General features: G+C 46.6%; 1 protein-coding gene across 1 annotated transcript in view; it reads right to left on the bottom strand.

Annotated features, from left to right (window-relative positions):
* Positions 1-20,013, bottom strand: part of DGKH (diacylglycerol kinase eta) — a 111,918-nt gene extending 91,905 nt beyond the window's left edge. The window contains exon 1 of the mRNA XM_081327994.1: positions 19,698-20,013. Coding sequence (XP_081184120.1) covers positions 19,698-19,883 — 186 coding nt within the window. The 5' untranslated portion in view covers positions 19,884-20,013. The remainder of the gene's footprint in view (positions 1-19,697) is intronic.
* Positions 20,014-21,037: the final 1,024 nt, after the last annotated feature.

Below are 21,037 nucleotides of genomic sequence, written 5' to 3'. Positions count from 1 at the left end.
ACAGACTGGAAATATATCATTCTGGAACTGCGGCAGTAGAAAAACAAATATGGGACTAGAAAGTTTCAAATAGCATATGAATAATTTTTAATAATTATAGAAGTGTTATTATAATTATTCTAGTTTTGTTATAAGGGAGTTATAACATATGTTTGCTTAACATTGCTATATGTAATACCCTGTATTCTGCTTTGGGAAGTCGGGGGGGAGGGAAGGGGGGAGGGTTGGTGGGGAGGTGGTGGTTTTTCATTAAAACTTTGTAAAACTTCTCAATAAAATAAAAAATAAAAAAAATTTAAAAAGAAGCGACAGGTGGAAATTAATCAAGGAGAGAAGCAACCTGGAACTAAGGAGGAATTTCCTGACCATGAGAAAAATTAACCAGAGGAACGGCTTGCCACCAGATGTTGTGGGTGCTCCTTCACTGGAGGTTTCTGATTTATCTGATATGGCAAAGGGTCTCCTGCTTGAGCAGGGGGGGGTTCGACTAGAAGACCTCCAAAGTCCCTTACACCTGCTATTCTGTTATTCTGAATCTTCTGTGTCTCATTTCTAGTTTACTACTCTGCTCTGCTCTTCAGCCTAATACTCTACTCAACTCCATTCTGTTCTTCATTCCAGAACTCCGCTCTGCCGTACTCTACCTTGCTCTGCTAATTACCAAATTCAGTTGATAAACATTTAAGTATCCTGGACTCAATGAGGTCCACCGTCCGCTGTCTCTGATCCTGTTTCAGAGTCCTGGACAGGTTCCAAATGGGTTTGCTGCCTCTGGCATGTGTCTGTCATATCCAGATGGCAGCCAATCTGTTCTGACATTTGCCGAAACCAGGAGAAACAAGAGAATGTCAAAAGCCATCAGTGGACTTGAGGACGCAATGCTGAAGGGCTGTGCTTTTCCCAGGTTGAAAAAAAGGAGAACAAAAGTTGAGAACAGACCGAATAGATTGTAGGCAGGAAAAGGGGGAATGAATGCAAGAATGAAGGGAAAATCTTCCTACTTCTTCAGCAGGACCAAGAAAGACCTAGACGCTCATTATTTTAGGAGACAAAAGCTTGGGAGGAAGATTATAATAATAATAATAAAGTTGGAAGGGACCTTGGAGGTCATCTAGCCCAACCCCCTGCTCAGGCAGGAAACCCTATACCATTTCAGACAAATGGCTGTCCAGTCTCTTCTTGCAAAGCTGAATTGTAAAACAGACTGAATCTGATACAGTGATGAAGCTTCCATGCCAAAGGATGATCTGGAAATATAATGGAAGGATATGGTTTGAGGGCGATGCTCTTTCCTAAAGTTCCCAGGAGACTATGAGTTCAAGTCCTGCCTTAGGCATGGAAGACAGCTGGGTAACTTTGGATTAGGCTGTATGTCAGACATGTCAAACACAAGGCCCGGGGGCCAAATCTGGCCCGCGAAGTGGTTTCATGCGGCCCGCGAAGCCATCCTGGAAACAGTGAGGGAACGGCCCCCACTGCCTTGGCCCTGGCCCAGAGACCCTCCTTCTGCCAGAGACCCTCAGATCTGTCCCACTCCTGCCCAGGCCCCCATAGGCACCCTTGATGCCAACGATGTAGAGCTGGCCACGCCCACCCAGTAGGCCATATGCACTCTAGCCACGCCCACCCAGTAGGCCACGCCCACCCAGGCCACACCCACCCGGCCCCCTGAGGGCAACTGCAATGCTGATGCGGCCCTCAATGAAATTGAGTTTGACACCCCTGCTGTGTGTGAACTCCCTGATCTGGCTGCCAACTCAGCCTCTGGATTTTATTTATCTCCAAGCTTGCATATCTGCAATTACTAGTTCATCTTGCTTCTACGCAGTGTGTCATCAACCCCCCAAAAAGTTGCCCACAGGTGAAGGTGGTGGCTTTGCATGGTCCCTTAATTCAGGTCAACTAAGCCAACTAAGCCATGGCAAATCTAGACAGCACACTAAAAAGCAGAGACATCACCCTGTCAACAAAAGTGCGTATAGTCAAGGCTACGGTCTTCCCAGTTGCAATGTATGGCTGTGAAAGTTGGACCATAAGAAAGGCCGAGCGCCAAAGAATGGAGGCCTTTGAACTCTGGTGCTGGAGAAGACTCCTGCGAGTCCCTCGGACTGCAAGGCGATCAAACAGGTCAGTCCTGGAGGAGATCAACCCTGACTGCTCTTTAGAAGGCCAGATCCTGAAGCTAAAACTCAAATAATTTGGCCACCTAATGAGAAGGAAGGACTCACTGGAGAAGAGCCTCATGCTGGGAAAGGTTGAGGGCAAGAGAAGAAAGGGACGACAGAGAATGAGGTGGCTGAATGGAGTCACTGAAGCAGTAGGTGTGAGCCTAAATGGGCTCCAGAAGATGGTAGAGGACAGGAAGGCCTGGAGGAACGTTGTCCATGGGGTCGCAATGGGTCGGACATGACTTTGCAACTAACAACAACAACAATAACAAAGCCAAGTTGTTTGACTATTGCTTCTTCCTTCCCTGCTTCAGAGTCTGAGCTGGGCCCCACAGGTTTGGGATCAAAACATGGAGATCTTATCACCTTAAAAGCAAAAGGAACAAAGGAACTGTTATGTTGTGAGTTCTGTGGAGGCAGGAAGCAAGACGAGAGGTTTCAAACAGGAACATTTCTTTATTGAGGCAAACAGGAACAGAACTAAATCAGAGGCTTCTGCGCAGCTACTTATATGCTTGGCCACTAGGTGGCGGCCAATAGGTTTAAAGGAACCCATTCCCGCCCCAAATCATCCAATGATCCTCTTGGAGACTGCATGTCCGGCTATTTACACAGACACCTCAATTGAGCAACCTTAAGCAGCATTCAAAAGACACGTGAACACAGTTCAAGTAAAACCCCAATACATTACAGGAACAACTTCCTAGGAAGACAACAAAAATGTCTGGGTCATAAAAAGAATATAAAACAAGAGTCAAGCAGCCCGGATCGAAAAGGACAAAGATGGAGAATAAAGAGGACAAAGACCTTACATGGATCATAACAAAATTGGCGTGGGTTGCCCCTGTGATTATGTAGGACAGGCGGGGAGGAAACTAACCATCAAATTGCAAGAACACAAGCGAGCGGTCAGACAAGGAGACCCAAACTCATTGGTTGACCTCACACTGCCATGAACAAGGGCATACGTTCAATTTTACAGCTACTAAGATTGTTGGCTGAGCAGGTACAAAAACAGCCAGGGAAATGTTCTTAGGCATGAAAGCCATCTGGATGACTTTGGACCAATGATCAGGAGACTGTGAGTTCTAGACCCACCTGAGGCATGAAAGCCAGCTGGGTGATTTTGGGCCAATCACCAGGAGACGGTGAGTTCTAGTGCCACCTGAGGCCCTTGTCAGTGAACAGGGGGGCTGATTTACCACCAGCTTATCTGGTATTTAGCAGCCGAGAGCTTGGCAGCACAAGGAAACAGCAGCCAATCGCCTGCCATCAACGCACCAATCAGCCAATAGGAAGGCACCACATAAGTACGACCCACAGAACGGCCCAAAGCACAGGGCCGGGAGGGAGAAGTTCCCCGAAGACGGGGTCCGACACATGTCCGAAAGCTCAGAAGAGTCAAGCTCTGGACCCGGAGGCCGAGCCAGACTGGATTATAACAAAAGTGTTCAAAACATCACATTGCAAGGCTTCACCCGAAACCTCCCAAGAGTGTGATGTTCTTAGAAGACGTCATAGGAGAAGATCAACACCTCCTGGGAATTGTGCAGAGGTGTGAGATTTGGGGTTATTTAAACACCTTTATTTCTGTTTTGTTATCCGAGGTCACCTGAGGACACTTCCAAGTAGTTCCGGACAGAACTTCTCTTTTGGAAGCCAAAAAAGGTGTTTCACGGCCTCCGCGGTGGACGCAGACGCAGCTCCTCCCTGCGGCTCCCTAAAGCAGCCGCATCTTTACTGGTCCTGGTAAAAGAAAGTGCCGGCCCGTATGCAGAAACCTCTGTGTGTTTCTGGGCCCTAAGCAGAGCCCGGAAAACCTATCATGAGCTCAGCGAAATTTCTCTCCCTTCTTCTTTCTTCTCCATCAGACCTTGACCTAATTGCATTTGCATATCCTGCTGAGCCGTTCTTTGCAGCTGAAGGGAGCACCCCGCCCTCCGCTCCCCAAGACAGAAATTCTGAAGAACAAACTTTGATGGCTTCTGTAAGAATAAAAACAGAGGGAGGGAGAAGGAGAAGGAGAAGAATGAGAGAAGAAAGGAGGAGGAGGAGAAAGAAGAGAAGGAGGAGCAGGAGGGAGGGAGGAAGGAAGGAAGGGGAAGAGGAGGAGGAGGAGAAGGGGGGTGAGAAGAAAGGGGGGAGGAGAAGGAAGGGGGAAGGAGAAGGAGGACCAGGAGCGGAAGGAAGGAAGGAAGGAAGGAAGGAAGGAAGGAAGGAAGGAAGGGGAAGAGGAGGAGGAGAAAAGGGGGAGGAGAAGGAAGGGGGGAAGAGAAGGAAGGGGGAGGAGAAGGAGGAGGAGGAAGAGAAGGAAGGAAGGAAGGAAGGAAGGAAGGAAGGAAAATCAGCCCAGATATTTCAGCCCCACCAGCCTCTTCTGGTTGCATCATCACCTTGCTGCCAAATAGCCCACAGCTCTAGGTGTGTAATTATACATAAATGCAGCAGAACAAGCCCTGACAAACTTCCTTAGACTCTCTCTTCTTGCCAGGAAGAAAAATGACAAAGAAAGAAGGGGAAGGGATTACACAAAAGGGGGGCCAGGGAGGGAGGGAGGGAGGGAGGAAACACAATTTCTGAGGGCATTTTGGATATTCAGTTAGGACCCGTCACACTGGTCACCAATTGGGTCTGTTCAAGAACATTCTCTCCACTAGGATGTGAAACCCCATATTCCTCCTCCTCCTCCTCCTCCTCCTCCTCCTCCTCCTCCTCTCTTCTCTTCTCTTCTCTTCCCTTCTCCTTTCCTCCCTTCTACCTCCTCCTCCTCCTCCTCCTCCTCTCTGCTGCTGAAAAGAACTAACAAAAGTTTATGTCGAACTGCAAGGGAAGGAGGGAGGGTCTTTGGTGATCTCAGCTTGGTTGTTTTCTTGAAGACGTTTCATTACCCCCAAACTAGGCAACAGCATTAGCTGCTGATGTTACCTAGTTTGGGTAATGAAACACAGGAAAACAAGCAAGCTCAGACAGCCCAAAGGATTGTTCCTAGTAGACAATCCCTTAAATATGAGCCAGCCGTGTGCTGCAGCTGCCCAAAAAAGCCAACACAGTGCTAGGCTGCATCAACAGAGGGACAGAATCAAGATCACGAGAAGTGTTAAATACCACTTTGCAAGGCCTTGGTAAGGCCACACTTGGAATACGGCATCCAGTTTTGCTCACCACGATGTAAAAAAAGATGTTGAGCCTCTAGAAAGAGTGCAGAGAAGAGCAACGTAGATGATCAGGGGACTGGAGGCTAAAAAAATATAAGGAACGGTTGCTGGAATTGGGCATGTGTAGTCTAATGAAGAGAAGGACGGGGGAGGGGACATTCCTTCTTCTCCTGCAATATATCCCCTCCCTGGCTCTCCACTCATAATCTCCAGGGATCCGCTTACACATTACTCCTCACCTGAAACCCCTTTGGAGATGCAGGAACCAACCACCTGTCCTCAGGTTACAACAGTTTGTTTCGTGACCATCTGAAGTCACAATGGCACTGGAAAAAAGGGACTTATGACTGTTTTCACACTTACGACCATTGCAGCAGCATGCCCAGGGTCACGTGATCATAATTCAGACGCTTGGCCACTGAATAGAAGGACAGAGTTGGAAGGGACCTCGGAGGTCTTCTAGTCCAACCCCCTGCTCAGGCAGGAAACCCTACTATACCATTTCAGGCCGGCGGTTGTCCAGTCTCTTCTTAAAAACCTCCAGTGAAACTGACTTGGACTTCTGACGGTTTCAGCGTCACGGGGTGTGTGTGTGTGTGTGTGTGTGTCACGCAATTCCCCTTTTGCGACTTTCTGACTGGCAAAGTCCACGGGGAAGCAACAACCCTGTCCCTAACTTAACAACTGGGGTGGTTCACTTCACAGTTGTGGCAAGGACGGTCGTCCATGGGGGCAAAACTCGCTTCGCAACCGTCTCGCTTAGCGAGGGAAATTTTGGGCTCCGCTGTGGTCGTAAGTTGAGGATACCTGCAATCCTGATCGAAGAGAACAACCCGAGGAACGCCGTGCCAAGGTGACAAGCGAGACGTTTAAAGTTGACCCGTGCTTACAGCAAGCCCATTTCTTAAAACAGAGGAAAGAACATGGAGGCTAAATTATGCCAACTCCTCTCAGCACCCAAAGCTGGGAGCTGACCAACCGTTCCATTTTATTTTTTCCCCCAGAAGATCTACTGGCAAAATGTGGGCTACACACCCTGCAGAGAACTTGAACGAGACACAATTGTTCTAGGAAGATAAGGGCTTCTTGGGAAAGGGGAGGAAATGACTCACATTTTCTAATAATACAATTAATAACTAATTATAGCATCGGTGGCTGATGTTTACACACTTACAAAGCTGGCCTTCTTTGTTTCAGAAAAGTGATCCTATCATGTTGAGCAAAGCAACCAAGGAGAAGCCTAAGAATTGACAGAAGCAATTCTTCTCCTGCTTGAGCAGGGGGCTGGACTAGAAGACCTCCAAGGTCCCTTCCAGCTCTATTCTATTCTATTCTATTCTATTCTATTCTATTCTATTCTATTCTATTCTATTCTATTCTATTCTATTCTATTCTATTCTATTCTATTGTGTTCCATTCCGTTCCGTTCCGTTCCATTCCATATTCCATTCCATTCCATTCCATTCCATTCCATTCCATTCCATTCCATTCTATTCTATTCTATTCTATTCTATTCTATTCTATTCTATTCTATTCTATTGTGTTCTATTCCGTTCCGTTCCGTTCCATTCCATTCCATATTCCATTCCATTCCATTCCATTCCATTCCATTCCATTCCATTCCATTCTATTCTATTCTATTCTACTCTATTCTATTCTATTCCATTATTCTACTCTACTCTACTCTCTCTCCTCTCCTCTCCTCTCCTCTATTCCATTCCATTCCATTCCATTCCATTCCATATTCTATTCTATTCTATTCTATTCTATTCTATTCTATTCTATTCTATTCTATTCTATTCTATTCTATTCTATTCTATTCTATTCTATTCTATTCTATTCTATTCTATTCTATTCTATTCTACTCTATTCTATTCTATTCCATTATTCTACTCTACTCTACTCTCTCTCCTCTCCTCTCCTCTCCTCTCCTCTCCTCTCCTCTATTCCATTCCATTCCATTCCATTCCATTCCATTCCATTCCATTCTATTCTATTCTATTCTATTCTATTCTATTCTATTCTATTCTATTCTATTCTATTCTATTCTATTCATTCTGAATTCTATTCTATTCTATTCTATTCTATTCTATTCTATTCTATTCTATTCTATTCTACTCTACTCTATTCTATTCTCTATCCTATCCTATCCTAGTCTAGTCTAGTCTAGTCTATTCCATATTTTCCATTCTATTCTATTCTAGTCTAGTCTTCCCATCTTAAAGAAAAGTTTATGACGCCCAATTGAGCCCAAAATTGATGTTGCTAAGTGAGAAATTTGTTAAGTGAGCTTTGGCCCTATTTTACGACTTTTCTCGCCATGTTTGTTAAGGGAATCGGTGCAGTCGTTCAATTAGTAACCCGGTTGTTAAAGTGAATCTGGCTTCCCCCATTGACTTTGCTCATCAGACGGTCGCAAAAAGGGGATCACGTGACCCCGGAACGCTGTGCGACCGTCACAAATGTGAGTCAGTTGCCAAGCATCCGAGCGTAAGTCACGTGACCACGAGGATGCTGCAACGCTCGTCAGTGTGAAAAAGGGTCATAAGTCCCTTTCTTTCCAGCGCCGTTGTAACTTCAAACCGTCGCTAAATGAACGGTTGCAAATTGAGGGCTATCTGTACTGAACGGTGACATCAAAGAAGCAGCAGAAATAATACGAATTTTGGCATCCTTCGGCTGCTGCCTTGCGCCAAATCAATGGCCCACTTTAGAGAAACACGTCTCTAAATAAATTGAAATACATAAATGGGAAATAAATGGAAAACGGACAGGGGATCCCTTAAACCTTTTGTTTCCAGGGAATATGCAGCACGGGCTGGTTATTGTACCCGAGTTTCACATGCTTGCAGAATAAATAACCTGGCTCAGTGTTATCATTTATCCTGCTGAAGCATGCTTCTGCTATCGTGATCTGCCAGCAAAATCTGTTCGTGATAAGAACTTGTCAGACGTGAAAGCACATGATCTCTCCCTCCCCCTTCCTTGATTTCAAGAAACCCCAAAAAAACCCACCCTTGCTAAACTTGGTGGTTTCATTTTATGACTGACTTAACAGAGCAGTATTTATAAACTATTTCAATCTGGCCAACAAATGCCCTGCTGAGTAGCGTGGGTGGCATCTATTATCTTTTAAAAGCTTCATTTCTCTTTCTCTCTCTCTCCTGCTCCGTTTTCAAATCCCTCTCGTCCTCATTCAAAGGAAAATGTTTTGTTGTGATGAGTAACCCGAGTCCTGGCTTAGAACTGGATGGGGTCAGTGAAGCCTTGATGCCTAGATTTAATTGAAAGACCGTCTCTTTATTAGTACCGTTTTATAAAAACCTTAGTAAGACCACACCTGGATTCCTGCATCCAGTTTTGGTCACCACGTTACCAAAAAAAAAAAAGGTTGAGACTTTGGGAAAAGTGCAAACTAAGATGATTAAGGGCCTGGAGACAAAAACATATGAAGAAGGGTTGCAGGAATTGGGTATGGCCAGTCTAGAGAAAAGAAGGACTGGGGTGGACATGACAGGAGTATTTTGAGGAGAAGGGTGAGGGGGGACATGATAGCAGTCTTCCAATATCTCAGGGGCTGCCCCAAAGAAGAGGCAGTCAAGCTATTCTCCAAAGCCCCTGAAGGCAGGAGAAGAAGCAACGGATGGAAACTAGTCAAGGAGAGAAGCAACCTGGAACTAAGGAGGAATTTCCTGTCAGTTATAACAATTAACCAGTGGAACGACCTGCCTCCAGAAGTTGTGAATGCTCCAACACTGGAAGTTTTTAAGAAGAGACTGGACAGCCATTTGCCTGAAATGGTATAAGGTTTCCTGCCTGAGCAGGGGGTTGGACTATAAGATCTATTTTCTATTCTATTCTATTCTATTCTATTCTATTCTATTCTATTCTATTCTATTCTATTCTATTCTATTCTATTCTATTCTATTCTATTCTATTCTTAATTCCACCCCATTCCTTATTCTATTCTATTCTATTCTATTCTATTCTATTCTATTCTATTCTATTCTATTCTATTCTATTCTATTCTATTCTATTCTATTCTATTCTATTCTATTCTATTCTATTCTATTCTATTCTATTCTATTCATTTTCTATTCTGGTCTGTTCTTACTCACTATTTTTGACCTAGTTTTCTTTCTGCATTTTCTGCATCGCTCACAAAAGGCACGGAACACAACATCTGCAGAAAGAAATGAATGTTTATTTCACCTGTCAAAGAATTCAAACCAGCAGCCCATCCGAGGGGAACCCAGATAGACTTTTTCATGGGGAGAGGGGGGAATCCTATGGTCTTTTTTGCTGACACCAATAGTGCACCAGAAACTATTATATATAGTACGTTTCGTGCTTCGAGAGAGGGTTAACTCCTGGTGGCTGCTTTGACTAGTCCCTGCAATTTTGGGAAGCCGTTTCTCTTTCCCTTTTCCCTGGGCTGAAAGTGGATGACCAGACCCAATTATCACCCAGTTGACTTCATGCCTAAGGCAGAACTAGAACTCACAATTACCTGGTTTCTAGCTTAGTTCTTTAACCACTACACCAAACTGGTTTTCTTTTGCTAAATTACAGTGCAAAAGGGCTGATCTCAACAAGCAGTGGCAAAAGCATATATATATATATATATATATGGATCTTTGGTCATTCGGGTTTTTTCCCGCGTAGAGTTGAAGGTGTAGGAGCAGAAGCAGAAGCAGAAGAAGGAAGCTGAAGCCACCAGCCTGAGGATGACGGATGGGATTCCGTCGAAACGTTGCTCCTACACCTTCAACTCTACGCGGGGAAAAAACCCCAATGACCAAAGATCCACATACAAACACCCGCGAAAACCTCAGAAAACACACACACACACACACATTTGTGTGTGTGTCTGTGTGTCTGTGTGTGTGTGTCTGTGTGTGTGTGTGTCTTTGGCTTCATGCGAAGCCGAAGACACCAGCCTGAAGATGACGAGTGGGACCCTGTCAAAATGTCGCCAAGACACTATCAATCTTACACGGGAAAAGACCTGAATACGCCAAGACCTACATACCTGTGCCCGTGAAAACTACAAATGTATATATATATGTATGTGTGTATATATATATATATATATATATATATATATATATATATATATATATATATATATATATATATATATGTATATATATATATATATATGTATATATGTATATGTATACACACACACATACACACACACACACACACACACACACACACACATATATATATATATATATATATATATATATATATATATATATATATATATATATATATATATATATATATATATATATATATATATATATATATATATATATATATATATATATATATATTTACAGTTTTGTAATTATAATTATAATTACAGTTAGGACCATTTTTGCCATTCCTGAATGCAAGGAATAAATTGACCTCAAGTGATATCACGCATTAATAGATTTTTCAGTCTCCAAAACTCCCTCAGATTTGGTTCCCAGCTGCAGATTGCATGGCTGAAGTTTCTGGCCAATTTAAAAAGAAAAAGAAATGTTTTAGTTCTTCCTCCTCAGCTGCTTTACTACTACCACAAAAAAAAAAATTCTGGAGAATTTGAAAACCGGAATATTCCTTGGTAACATTTGGGTTGCAGCTGTGAATTTTGAATATGCTTTTTTAGAATGGGTAGCAGAGATAAACGTGAATCTGCTAGATAAAAATGGGTCTTCAAATACAGAATTGCTTTCATGGAGTGCTTGCAGTTCTTTCGGCTTTACCGAGAATTCACTTCATAAACGCTAGATCTGGGAATATTCACAATCACAATCCATTGGTAAAATAGCCAGAAGGACATGAAATGATGGAATGCGATGGAAGGACACTTTGATTCCCACAATGGACAAACGGCCGCAAACCTGAGTTAGCAGAGGTGGCTAAATCGATTGCTTTGATTAAAAAACAAAAACAAAAAAGAACACAATAAATTTTGTTTCTGCTTGGAAACCTCTTCTGGACTTTGTGCTTGAGGGTGGGGGGGGGAAGGAAACTTTGATGTTGGGTTTTACCTATTAGATAGTTTTGTTGTTATAGAAACGGCTAGTATATATTATATAAAAATAAAAAGTGGACGTTTGATGCTATTACCTTATTCTACTGCACCAAAAGGAGTCGGACATCACTGCTTTTTCCTCTCTTTTTCCACCTTTTTCCCATTTCTTCTCCTTCCCTTTTCCCTCTCCTATTTTCCTATTACATTCTTTTGTATTTTTGTATTCCATATTACAAACTAATAATAACAACAACAACAATAAAAAGACCAAGCCTTGAGGACAAATGCATACAAAGTCAAAATCGAGAAGACAGCAACAGACAGTAAGTGCCACCTATGCAAAGAAGATGAAGAAACAGTGGACCACCTGGTGAGCTGCTGCAAGAAGATCGCACAGACTGACAACAAGCAGCGGCATGACAAAGTAGCAACAATGGTGCATTGGAAGATCTGCAAGAAATATCATTTGCCTGCAAGCAAGAACTGGTGGGGCCATAAAATAGAGAAAGTCATAGAAATTGAAAATGTTAAATTGCTCTGGGGCTTCAGAATTCAAACAGGCAAGCACCCACAACATAACACCCCGGACTTAACAATTGTCGATAAGAAAGACAAAAAAGTCTGAATAGTGGACGTGGCAGTGCCTGGAGACACCAGAATAGACGAGAAAGAACTGGAGAAGATCACAAAATACAAAGACTTACAAATAGACATAGAAAGACTGTGGCAAAGGCAAGCAAGGGGAGCACCAATAGTGACAGGCGCCTTGGGTGCAATCCCAAAACAGTTGGAGCACCACTTGAACACCATCATCGGCATTGACAAATCCGCCATTAGTCAATTGCAAAAGGCGGCCTTACTAGGAACTGCTTCCATCCTGCGACGAGATCTGTAATACCATCAAACATCCAGATCTGCCTATCCCAGGTCCTCGGTAAGGACTCGATAGGCAGACAAAAATGCCAGATCCAGTCTGAACATCTGGATGACTGTGAGACGATCAATAATAATGAAATTACAGGCAGGAGAGAGGAGGTCACCACAGCATGTGTGTAAGCTGTATACAGGCAAGATAAATTGCACACTCATTTCAATCCCCACCCTACCAACAGGACACTTTGTTCTCAACACAGCAAGCCCTCAACATACAACTACAATTGAGCCAACATTTCGTCGCCAAGCGAGACAGTTGCAAGGTGAGTTTTGCCCCATTTTACGAGCTTTCTTGCCACCGTTGTTATGTGAATCCCTGCAGTTGTTAAGTTGATAACACGGTTGTCATGTTAATCCAGCTCCCCCCCTCATAGACTTTGATTGTCAGACGGTCGCAAAAAGGGGATCATGAAACCCCGGGATATTGCAACTGTCATAAATATGAGTCAGCGGCCAGGTGGCTGAATTTTGATTTCGTGACCCATGGGGGATGCTGCGAGGGTCACAAGTGTGGGGAAACGGTCGTAAGTCGATTTTTTCAGTGCCGTTGTAACTTTGGATGGTCACTAAACGGCGCAAGTCGAGGACTCTCCGAATCTACCACTTTTTGCACCATAGGGAAACGTGGCAAGGATCCTCTGGTATCAATCAGCGCGGATGCCTGCAGCCATTTCAAAGAGAAAAGGGGCTGAATTTTCCCTGGCCTTCAAAAAAATCTATCTCCATCCATGGAGAACTTGAAAGCTCTGCCAGGGAACAATTCGTTCCCAAAAATTGACATTTGTAACCCCCTCAATTCTTCTACGCAAGACTTACGGAAAGCAAATTCCTCTATCGAATTCTGCTCTGCTCTGAATCCACCCATCCATAGAAAAAAAAAAGTCCTCCATTCCAAAGATGAGCCAAATTAAAAGCTTGGTCACTTAACAGAGTTGGAAGGGACCTTAGAGGTCTTCTAGAACAACCCCCTGCTCAGGCAGGGGACCATACACCATTTCAGACTAATGGCTGTCCAGTCTTTTCTGAAAAACCTCCAGTGTTGGAGCATTCACAGCTTCTGGAGGCAGGTTGTTCCACTGGTTAATTGTTCTCACTGTCAGGAAATTCCTCCTTAGATAGAATAGAACAGAATTCAGAAAGAATAGAATAGAATAGAACAGAGTAGAATAGAACAGATTGTAGAATAGAATAGAATAGAATAGAATAGAATAGAATAGAATAGAATAGAATAGAATAGAATAGAATAGAATAGAATAGAATAGAACAGAGTAGAACAGAGTAGAATAGAACAGATTGTAGAATAGAATAGAATAGAATAGAATAGAATAGAATAGAATAGAATAGAATAGAATAGAATAGAATAGAATAGAATAGAATAGAATAGAATAGAATAGAATAGAATAGAATAGAATAGAATATATGGAAAGAATAGAATAGAATAGAATAGAATAGAATAGAATAGAATAGAATAGAATAGAATAGAATAGAATAGAATAGAATAGAATAGAATAGAATAGAATAGAATAGAATAGAAGCTGGAAGGGACCTTGGAGGTCTTCTAGTCCAACCTCTTACTCAAGCAGGAGACCCTATGCCATTTCAGACAAATGGCTGTCCAGTCTCTTCTTAAAAACTTCCAGTGTTGGAGCATTCACAGCTTCTGGAGGCAGGTTGTTTCACTGGTGAATTGTTCTAACTGTCAGGAAATTCCTCCTTAGTTCCAGGTTGCTTCTCTCCTTGATTAGTTTCCATCCATTGCTTCTTCTCCTGCCTTCTGGTGCTTTGGAGAAGAGGTTGAATAGGTTTCTTCTGGAGAAGAAAGCGGGCATCCACCATTTTGTGGAATAAGTACGCTGAAAGGACGTGAAGTCAAGACAATCAATCAGTTGGAACAACCTGCCTCCCGAAGCTGTGAATGCTCCAACGCTGGAAGTTTTTAAGAACAGACTGGACAGCCATTTGTCTGAAAAGGTATAAGAGTCTCCTGCTTGGGCAGGGGGTTGGACTAGATGACCTCCAAGGTCCCTTCCAACTGTATTGTTGTTGTTGTTGTTGTTGTTTTTATATCCAGCTTCCCCTGTTGACCCTGCTTGTCAGCTGGGAAGGAGGTCACAAAAGGGGAGCCCAGCACGGCACAAGCGTTGTAAATATACTGTATGCCAAGTGTCCAATTTTGATCATGGGACCGCAGGGATGCTGTGACGGTCGTAAGTGTGGGAAGTGCTATTTTGTTTTAATGTAGCACGGCCTATTTTGATATTTTTTTTTCTGCTTGAGACTTTCTCACACGCCTAGAGAAAGAAAAACAGCAGTTGCACCCTCAGTAAAAAGTTGCAAATGACAGGACAGTCTAAAATGTTGATTTAATTGGGGTGTAATTCGTTCTACCCCCCCCCCCCCGCCAGAGAGCTTTCTAACAGCTGTAGGGTATATAAGTGGGCAAGAATGTATAAATTCAAATGAGAAAACGTTTGTTTTGACCGACACGTTTTAGTCAGCTGGGGAGTAATTTGGGAAGGGAAACAAGCCAAGACAAAGAGAAGTCTACCCTAAAAGAAATAAATGGGTACTCCTCAACTTACGACCGCAGCTCAGCCCGAATTTGATGTTGCTAAGCGAGTGGGTTGCTAAGAGAGTTTGGACCCATTTTATGATCTTTCCCTGCAACTGTTCCCTGCTTGTCGGAAGGTCGCGTAAGGGATCGAGTGACCCCGGGACACTGCAACTGGTCGTAAATATGAATTGGTCGCCAAGCGTCCGAATTTTGGCCACGTGAACCACGGGAGAGGCTGCAACGGCCGTAAGTGCCGTTGTAAGTTCGAATGCTCGTTCAACTGATGGTTGTAAAGTGAAGCTTCCCACCGTTAACAGGCGAGGCATTTGATTGTCAGTTGCGTGTTCCAGCCGACTGCAAAACTGTTCAGGAAACTCTTTGATCCTGCCACACTTCCTTCCTTGGCCCCTCTTCCTCTTCCACGAAGCCTCTGTGCCTCAGAGAGCATCTGTGATTATTAATCATCCACCCTCCCCGTGACATATGCCAGATTCATGAGGCATGAGAAAAATCCACACAAAACAGATAGGAAGCTGGCCCACACTAACTATTGCAGAACCCGTGTCCTCTTCATGCCTGTGGAGACTCTCCATCATCCAGGTCAGGGTTGTGCCAAAGGTGCTTTTTCAGCAGGCAATGGGGCTTTCTTGTTTTTCTTGGAAGACATTTTGCTTCCTCAGCTCTGCCCGGACGGTGGGGAACGGAAGGATTTATACTCCTTGCAGACCGCTGGTCATTTGCGTCCTTTTAGAGAGTCATTGAGGCCACTTAAGGGGTTTACCTGTGTCCTCATGGGACTTTCTTATTATTCTTTGAAGACATTTCCCTTCTCAGCCCAGAAGCTTCTTCAGCTCTGACTGGATGGTGGGGAAGGGAAGGATTTATACTCCTTGCAGACAGCTGGTCATTTGCGTCCTTTGAGAGAGTTGTTGAGGCCGCCTGGAGGTTTACCTGTGTCCTCATGGGACTTTCTTATTATTCTTTGAAGACCTTTCCCTTCTCATCCCAGAAGCTTCTTCAGCTCTGACCGAATGGTGGGGAACGGAAGGATTTATACTCCTTGCAGACAGCTGGTCATTTGCGTCCTTTGAGAGAGTCGTTGAGGCCACTTGGAAGTTTATCTGTGTCCTGAGGGTCACTTGAGTGGTGCAAATGGGTGAGGAAGCCTTCTTGGCTGCAGGATGTTTTTTCTACTCTGGGTCCCTTCACTGTTGGAGACAAGCGGAGGCTGTTGGGGATGAGTCTGTGTTGTCTGCATCTCCATCTGAAGCACAAATGGGGTTCCTGTAGTCTGCCATGTTTTCTGGAAATCCGTTCATACTCCGGCCCCCTTCCAAGGGGGTTCATCCCAAAGTGCGTGGCTAAATGTCCGTGGAGATTCTCAGTCCTCCGAGCCACGGTTGTGCCAAAGGTGCTTTCTCAAAAGGCAAGTGGACTTCCTCTGTGTTATCTTGAAGATGTTTTCGCTTCTCCTCCCAGAAGCTTCTTCAGCTCTGGATGAACGGTGGAGAATGGAAGGATTTCAAAAGAGTACTAACAACCAGATGACTGCAAAGAACATCAGTCCTTCCATTCCCCACCATCCAGTCAGAGCTGAAGAAGCTTCTCGGATGAGAAGCGAAACACTGTCAAAGCAAAAAAGAAAAGTCCAGTTGCCTCCTGGGAAAAAAAACACCTTTGGGACATGTCCTCTTGAAAACTCAACAAGAGCATGGAAACCATGTGGAGTTTCACAGTTCCAAAGAGGCAAGACGTGACCTCCAATTCTCCAGAATTGGTCTCTGGTCTTCTCCAGGAATGAGGAAAATATAGGCCATCTCCAACTCAGAACACTTTGTTCAAAGTTACATCAGCTCAGAAAAAAGGGACTTAGGAACCGTTTTTCACACGACCGTCGCAGCCTCCCCATGGTCACGGGATCAAAATTCAGACCCTTGGCAACTGACTCGTACTTATGACGGTTGCAGTGTCCCGTGTGTGTGTGTGTGTGTGTGTGTGTGTCACGCGATCCCCTTCTGTGACCTTCAGACAAGCAAGGTCAATGGGGTTCGCTTAACAACCGTGTTGCTAACTTGAGAACCGCGGCGTTCGGCTTAACAACCGCGGCGAGAAAGAAACGAAACTGGGGCAAACTCCCCTTCCCAACTGTCTCACTTAGGAGCAGAAATTCTGGGTCCGGTTGCTAGCCATTAGTCGGGGATGACCTGTGCTAAATTTCCTGAAGTTAACACCCGACGCGCAGATCAGGCCTGCGCACGTGGACCCGTCACAGCTTAGGCGTAGAAAAACCCACAAGCTGAGTTCTCCCTGTGGGAATGTAACCGGGTTAATTAAAGGCCACCCAGCTGCATTTTGCACCAGCGGTAAAGCCGTGGAGGGTGCTTGGAGGCCCAGCCTTATGCCAGGCAGACCGGCCCTGGCCACTGGCTTCCTTTCCAGCTCAGCCTACTGAAGGACCCCAATCAAAAGTTCAGCAGCTGGTCAGGAGGTCATGGGAACTCAGCCAGAGAAGGGTCAACAAGCCTGAGAAGGAAAGGAGGTTGGCTTTTAGCCAAGAAACCTACAAGGCTGGCGGAGCTGAAAGATGGAGCTTGGCTCCCATGTGGCCAACGTAAGGCACAGCTGCGTCACCCTTGATCCTTTCCAGCTACCTGGAGACTCTCAAATCGTCCGATTGTCCCAAAGGTGATTTTTCCCCCCCAAAAAAAAGGCAACTGGACTTTCTTGGGGTTTCCTTCCCCTTCCCCCCACCCCCCCACCCTTGAAAACCTTCCACTTCTCCTCCGAGGAGCTTGTTCAGTTCAAGCGGCACTTTTAAGGTGTTTCGAGAGAACTCTTTGATCTGAAAGGGCCGCCCCACCCGAGATCCAACACAAGAGAACACATAATCTCTGTGAACTTACGCAGAATTGACTTGGGAGGCCGGTGTGTGGTGTAGGTGGTTCACATGGTGTGGTAGGATGGAGGGTTTGTTGTCACTGTGTGTTGGGGGGGAGGGAGCACGGGGGGGGGGGAGGCTCAGCTAATCTCAATGTACACATGTTGTACTTTGACAATAAAGATTTATTTATTTATTTATTTATTTATTTATTTATTTAATTCACCGGGCTAGTTTCCAGCTGCCTTTTGCTGTGTTGGTTCTGGGGTTCTCCCGGTGATTAAAGGCCTGGAGACGAAGAACGGTTGCAGGAAGTGTGTATTTATTTATTTATTTATTTATTTATTTATTTATTTATTTATTTAGTTATTTGTTTGTTTTATATACCGCCCTTCTCCCGGAGGACTCAGGGCGGTGTACAGAGCAATAAAGTAAGAATACAATAAAGCAATAAAGTGAGAAAATTTTAAAACCCAAATCCATCAGGCCAGGCCGGCTTGTTGGAATAGATAAGTTTTTAGATCACGCCGGAAGGAGCGAAGGTCGGGGGGGGGGGGCATCCGGATTTCAGCTGGTAAGCGGTTCCAAAGGATTGGCGCACCCACCGAGAATGCTCTCCCCCTGGGGGTCACCAGCCGACATTCTCTGTATGGCTGGTCTAGAGAAAAGAAGGACTGGCGGGGGACGGGGGGGGGGGACATGATAGCAGCATTCCAGTATTTGAGGGGCTGATGCAGAGAAGAGGGGGGGGGGGTCAAGCTATTCTCCAAAGCACCTCAAGGCAGGATAAGAAGCCAGGGATGGGAACTAAACCAAAGGGAGAAGCAACCTGGAATTCAGGAGAAACTTCCCGACAGTGAGGACAATCAACCAGTGGAACAGCTTTGCCTTCAGACATTGTGGGTGCTTCATTACTGGAGACTTTAAAGAAGAGACTGGACAGCCGTTTGTCTGAAATGGTCTAGGCCGGTCTTCTGCTTGAACGGGGGGGGGGGGGGGCTGGACTAGAAGACCTCCAAGGTCCCTTCCAATTCGGTTATTCTATTATTCCCGAACAGCTTGCCTTCAGAAGTTGTGGGTGCTTCATCTCTGAAGAACAGCCACTTGTCTGAAATGCTTTAGGGACTCTCGCTTGGGGTGGGGGGTGGGGGGCTGGACTAGAAGACCTCCAAAGTCCCTTCCAATTCGCTTATTCCCTCCAGAACAGCTTGCCTCCAGAAGCTGTGGATGCTCCAACACCGGAGACTTTTAAAAAAAGAGAGAGAGAGACTGGACAGCCACTGGTCTGAAAGGGTCTAGGCTGCTTAAGCAAGGGGCTGGACTAGAAGACCTCCAAAGTCCCTTCCAATCCGGTTATTCCCTCCAGAACAGCTTGCCTCCAGAAGCTGTGGATGCTCCAACACCAGAGACTTTTAAAAAGAGAGAGAGAGAGACTGGACAGCCACTGGTCTGAAAGGGTCTAGGCTGCTTAAGCAAGGGGCTGGACTAGAAGACCTCCCAGGTCCCTTCCAGCTCTATTCTAACGGATGCGCGCAAGCAGCACATCTGGAGCGCGCCCGGGGTTTCTCCAGCTCGGCCAGGCGAGCCAGAGATCCGGAGGAAAAGGGCAGGAAACGGGAGGGACAGGCAGACCTGGGACGCCCCCAACGCTGTCTCTTCCTCCCGGACGCCGGGAAGGCGAAGCGGCCCGGCCCGGCCAGCCTTGGCTAGTCCGGCCCGGCTGGGGAGGGCAGGGAAGGGAAGGACACGGGTGGGACTCCTCCAGCTGTGCGCAACCGGACAGGCAGGGCGGAGCGGTGGCCACAAGGCTCCAGGCGCTTTCCTCCTCCGAGGAGAAGGAGGAGGAGGAGGAGGAGGAGGCAGGAGCGCGGCCAAGTCTCCCAAGACTGCCCCGTCGGGCCGACCGGAACGACCCTCCCCAAAATAAAACCCCTCCAGCCCAGCCCGTCTCCAGCCAGCCCCGCGGCGCGCCCACCTTGCTCCGGATCTGGCCCGAGGTGGAGACTTTGCGGATGAGTTTCTGCCGTCCCTCCGGCTCGCCTTCGCTGTCCGACGACTCTTCGCCCTGGCCGGGGGCGGGAGCCAGGACGGCGCCCCCGGGGTCCCCCGGCGGCTGGTCCCGGAGCCCGGCTGCGCTCAGCCCGGCCTCGGCCCCGGCCATCTTCTCTCCGCCTCCGGCTGGGCGCAGCAGACCCACCCCGGGGACGGGAAGCGGGGCAAGGCGCGCCGAGTCCGACGGGCGCAACAGCCGCTCCCTCCAGCCGCCTCTTCCTCTCCTCTTCCTCCTCCTCTCCTCCTCCTCCTCCTCTTTCTCTTTCTCGTCTTCCTCCTCCTCCTCCTCCTCTTCCTTCTTCTTCTCCTCCTCCTCTTCCTCCTCCTCCTCCTCCTCCTCCGGGGCTCTTGGCTCTTCCCTGGGCGGAGAAGGAGGCGGTGGCGGGGATCAAAGCGAGGAGGAGCGGCCGGCACCGCCGGGGCTCCAGCCTCGCCCCGCCTCGGCTCCAGCGCCCGCCTCTGCCGGCTTCCGCAGCCCGGCGCCGCCTCTCTCGGGGAAGCCGCGCGAAGCCCGGCGCAAAGGAGGCCAGCCAGGCGCGGCCGGGCGGGCAGGGGGTGGGGGTGGGTGTGGGGGGAAGCGGCTTTGCAAGTGGGGAGGGGGGTGCTGGGAGGGGGAGGGCTGGCCGCCTAGCGACGTCCGGGAAGGCACTGGGGAGAGAGGGGAGACCCGGGGACCGAAAGGAGAAGGGGCGCGCTTGAAGGGGACGGCGCGCAAGGAAGGGCTGGTTCCAAAAGGAAAAAGGGGCGAGGGCGCCTGAGCCTCGCTGAATTTGGGGGGCAAGAAAGCGAGGTAACGAACCCCCTCCCCGAAACTGAACATATGGCAGAAGGGCTTCTTAGGAAGGTAGGGGTGTGTGTGTGTGTGGTCTCAATCAATCAGAATAGAGCTGGGAGGGACCTTGGAGGTCTTCTAGTCCAACCCTTTGCTCAAGCAGGAGACCCTAGGCCAGGGGTCAGCAACCTGAAACAGTGAAAGAGCCACTCGGAACCGGTTCCCTCACAAAAGGAAAAACTGGGAGCCGCAAAAAATGTGTGCACATGCGCATACATGCACGCATGTGCAGAACAGGGTTTGACTGAAGAGTGGAGCCAAGGCGAGATATGCACCTACCCTGCATATTTGAATTGATTGGTTGAACTTTTTTAATCCCACTTTTTTTTTCGGGACTGCACATGGCAGAGTACCAGGAGCCGCAGGAGACGGCTGAAAGAGCTGCATGCGGCTCCGGAGCCACGGGTTGCAGACCTGTGCCCTAGGCCATT

This window comes from Vipera berus (assembly GCF_964194415.1).
Source record: "Vipera berus genome assembly, chromosome: 4".
NCBI lineage: Eukaryota > Metazoa > Chordata > Lepidosauria > Squamata > Viperidae > Vipera > Vipera berus.
This window is presented reverse-complemented; position numbering and strand designations above follow the sequence as displayed.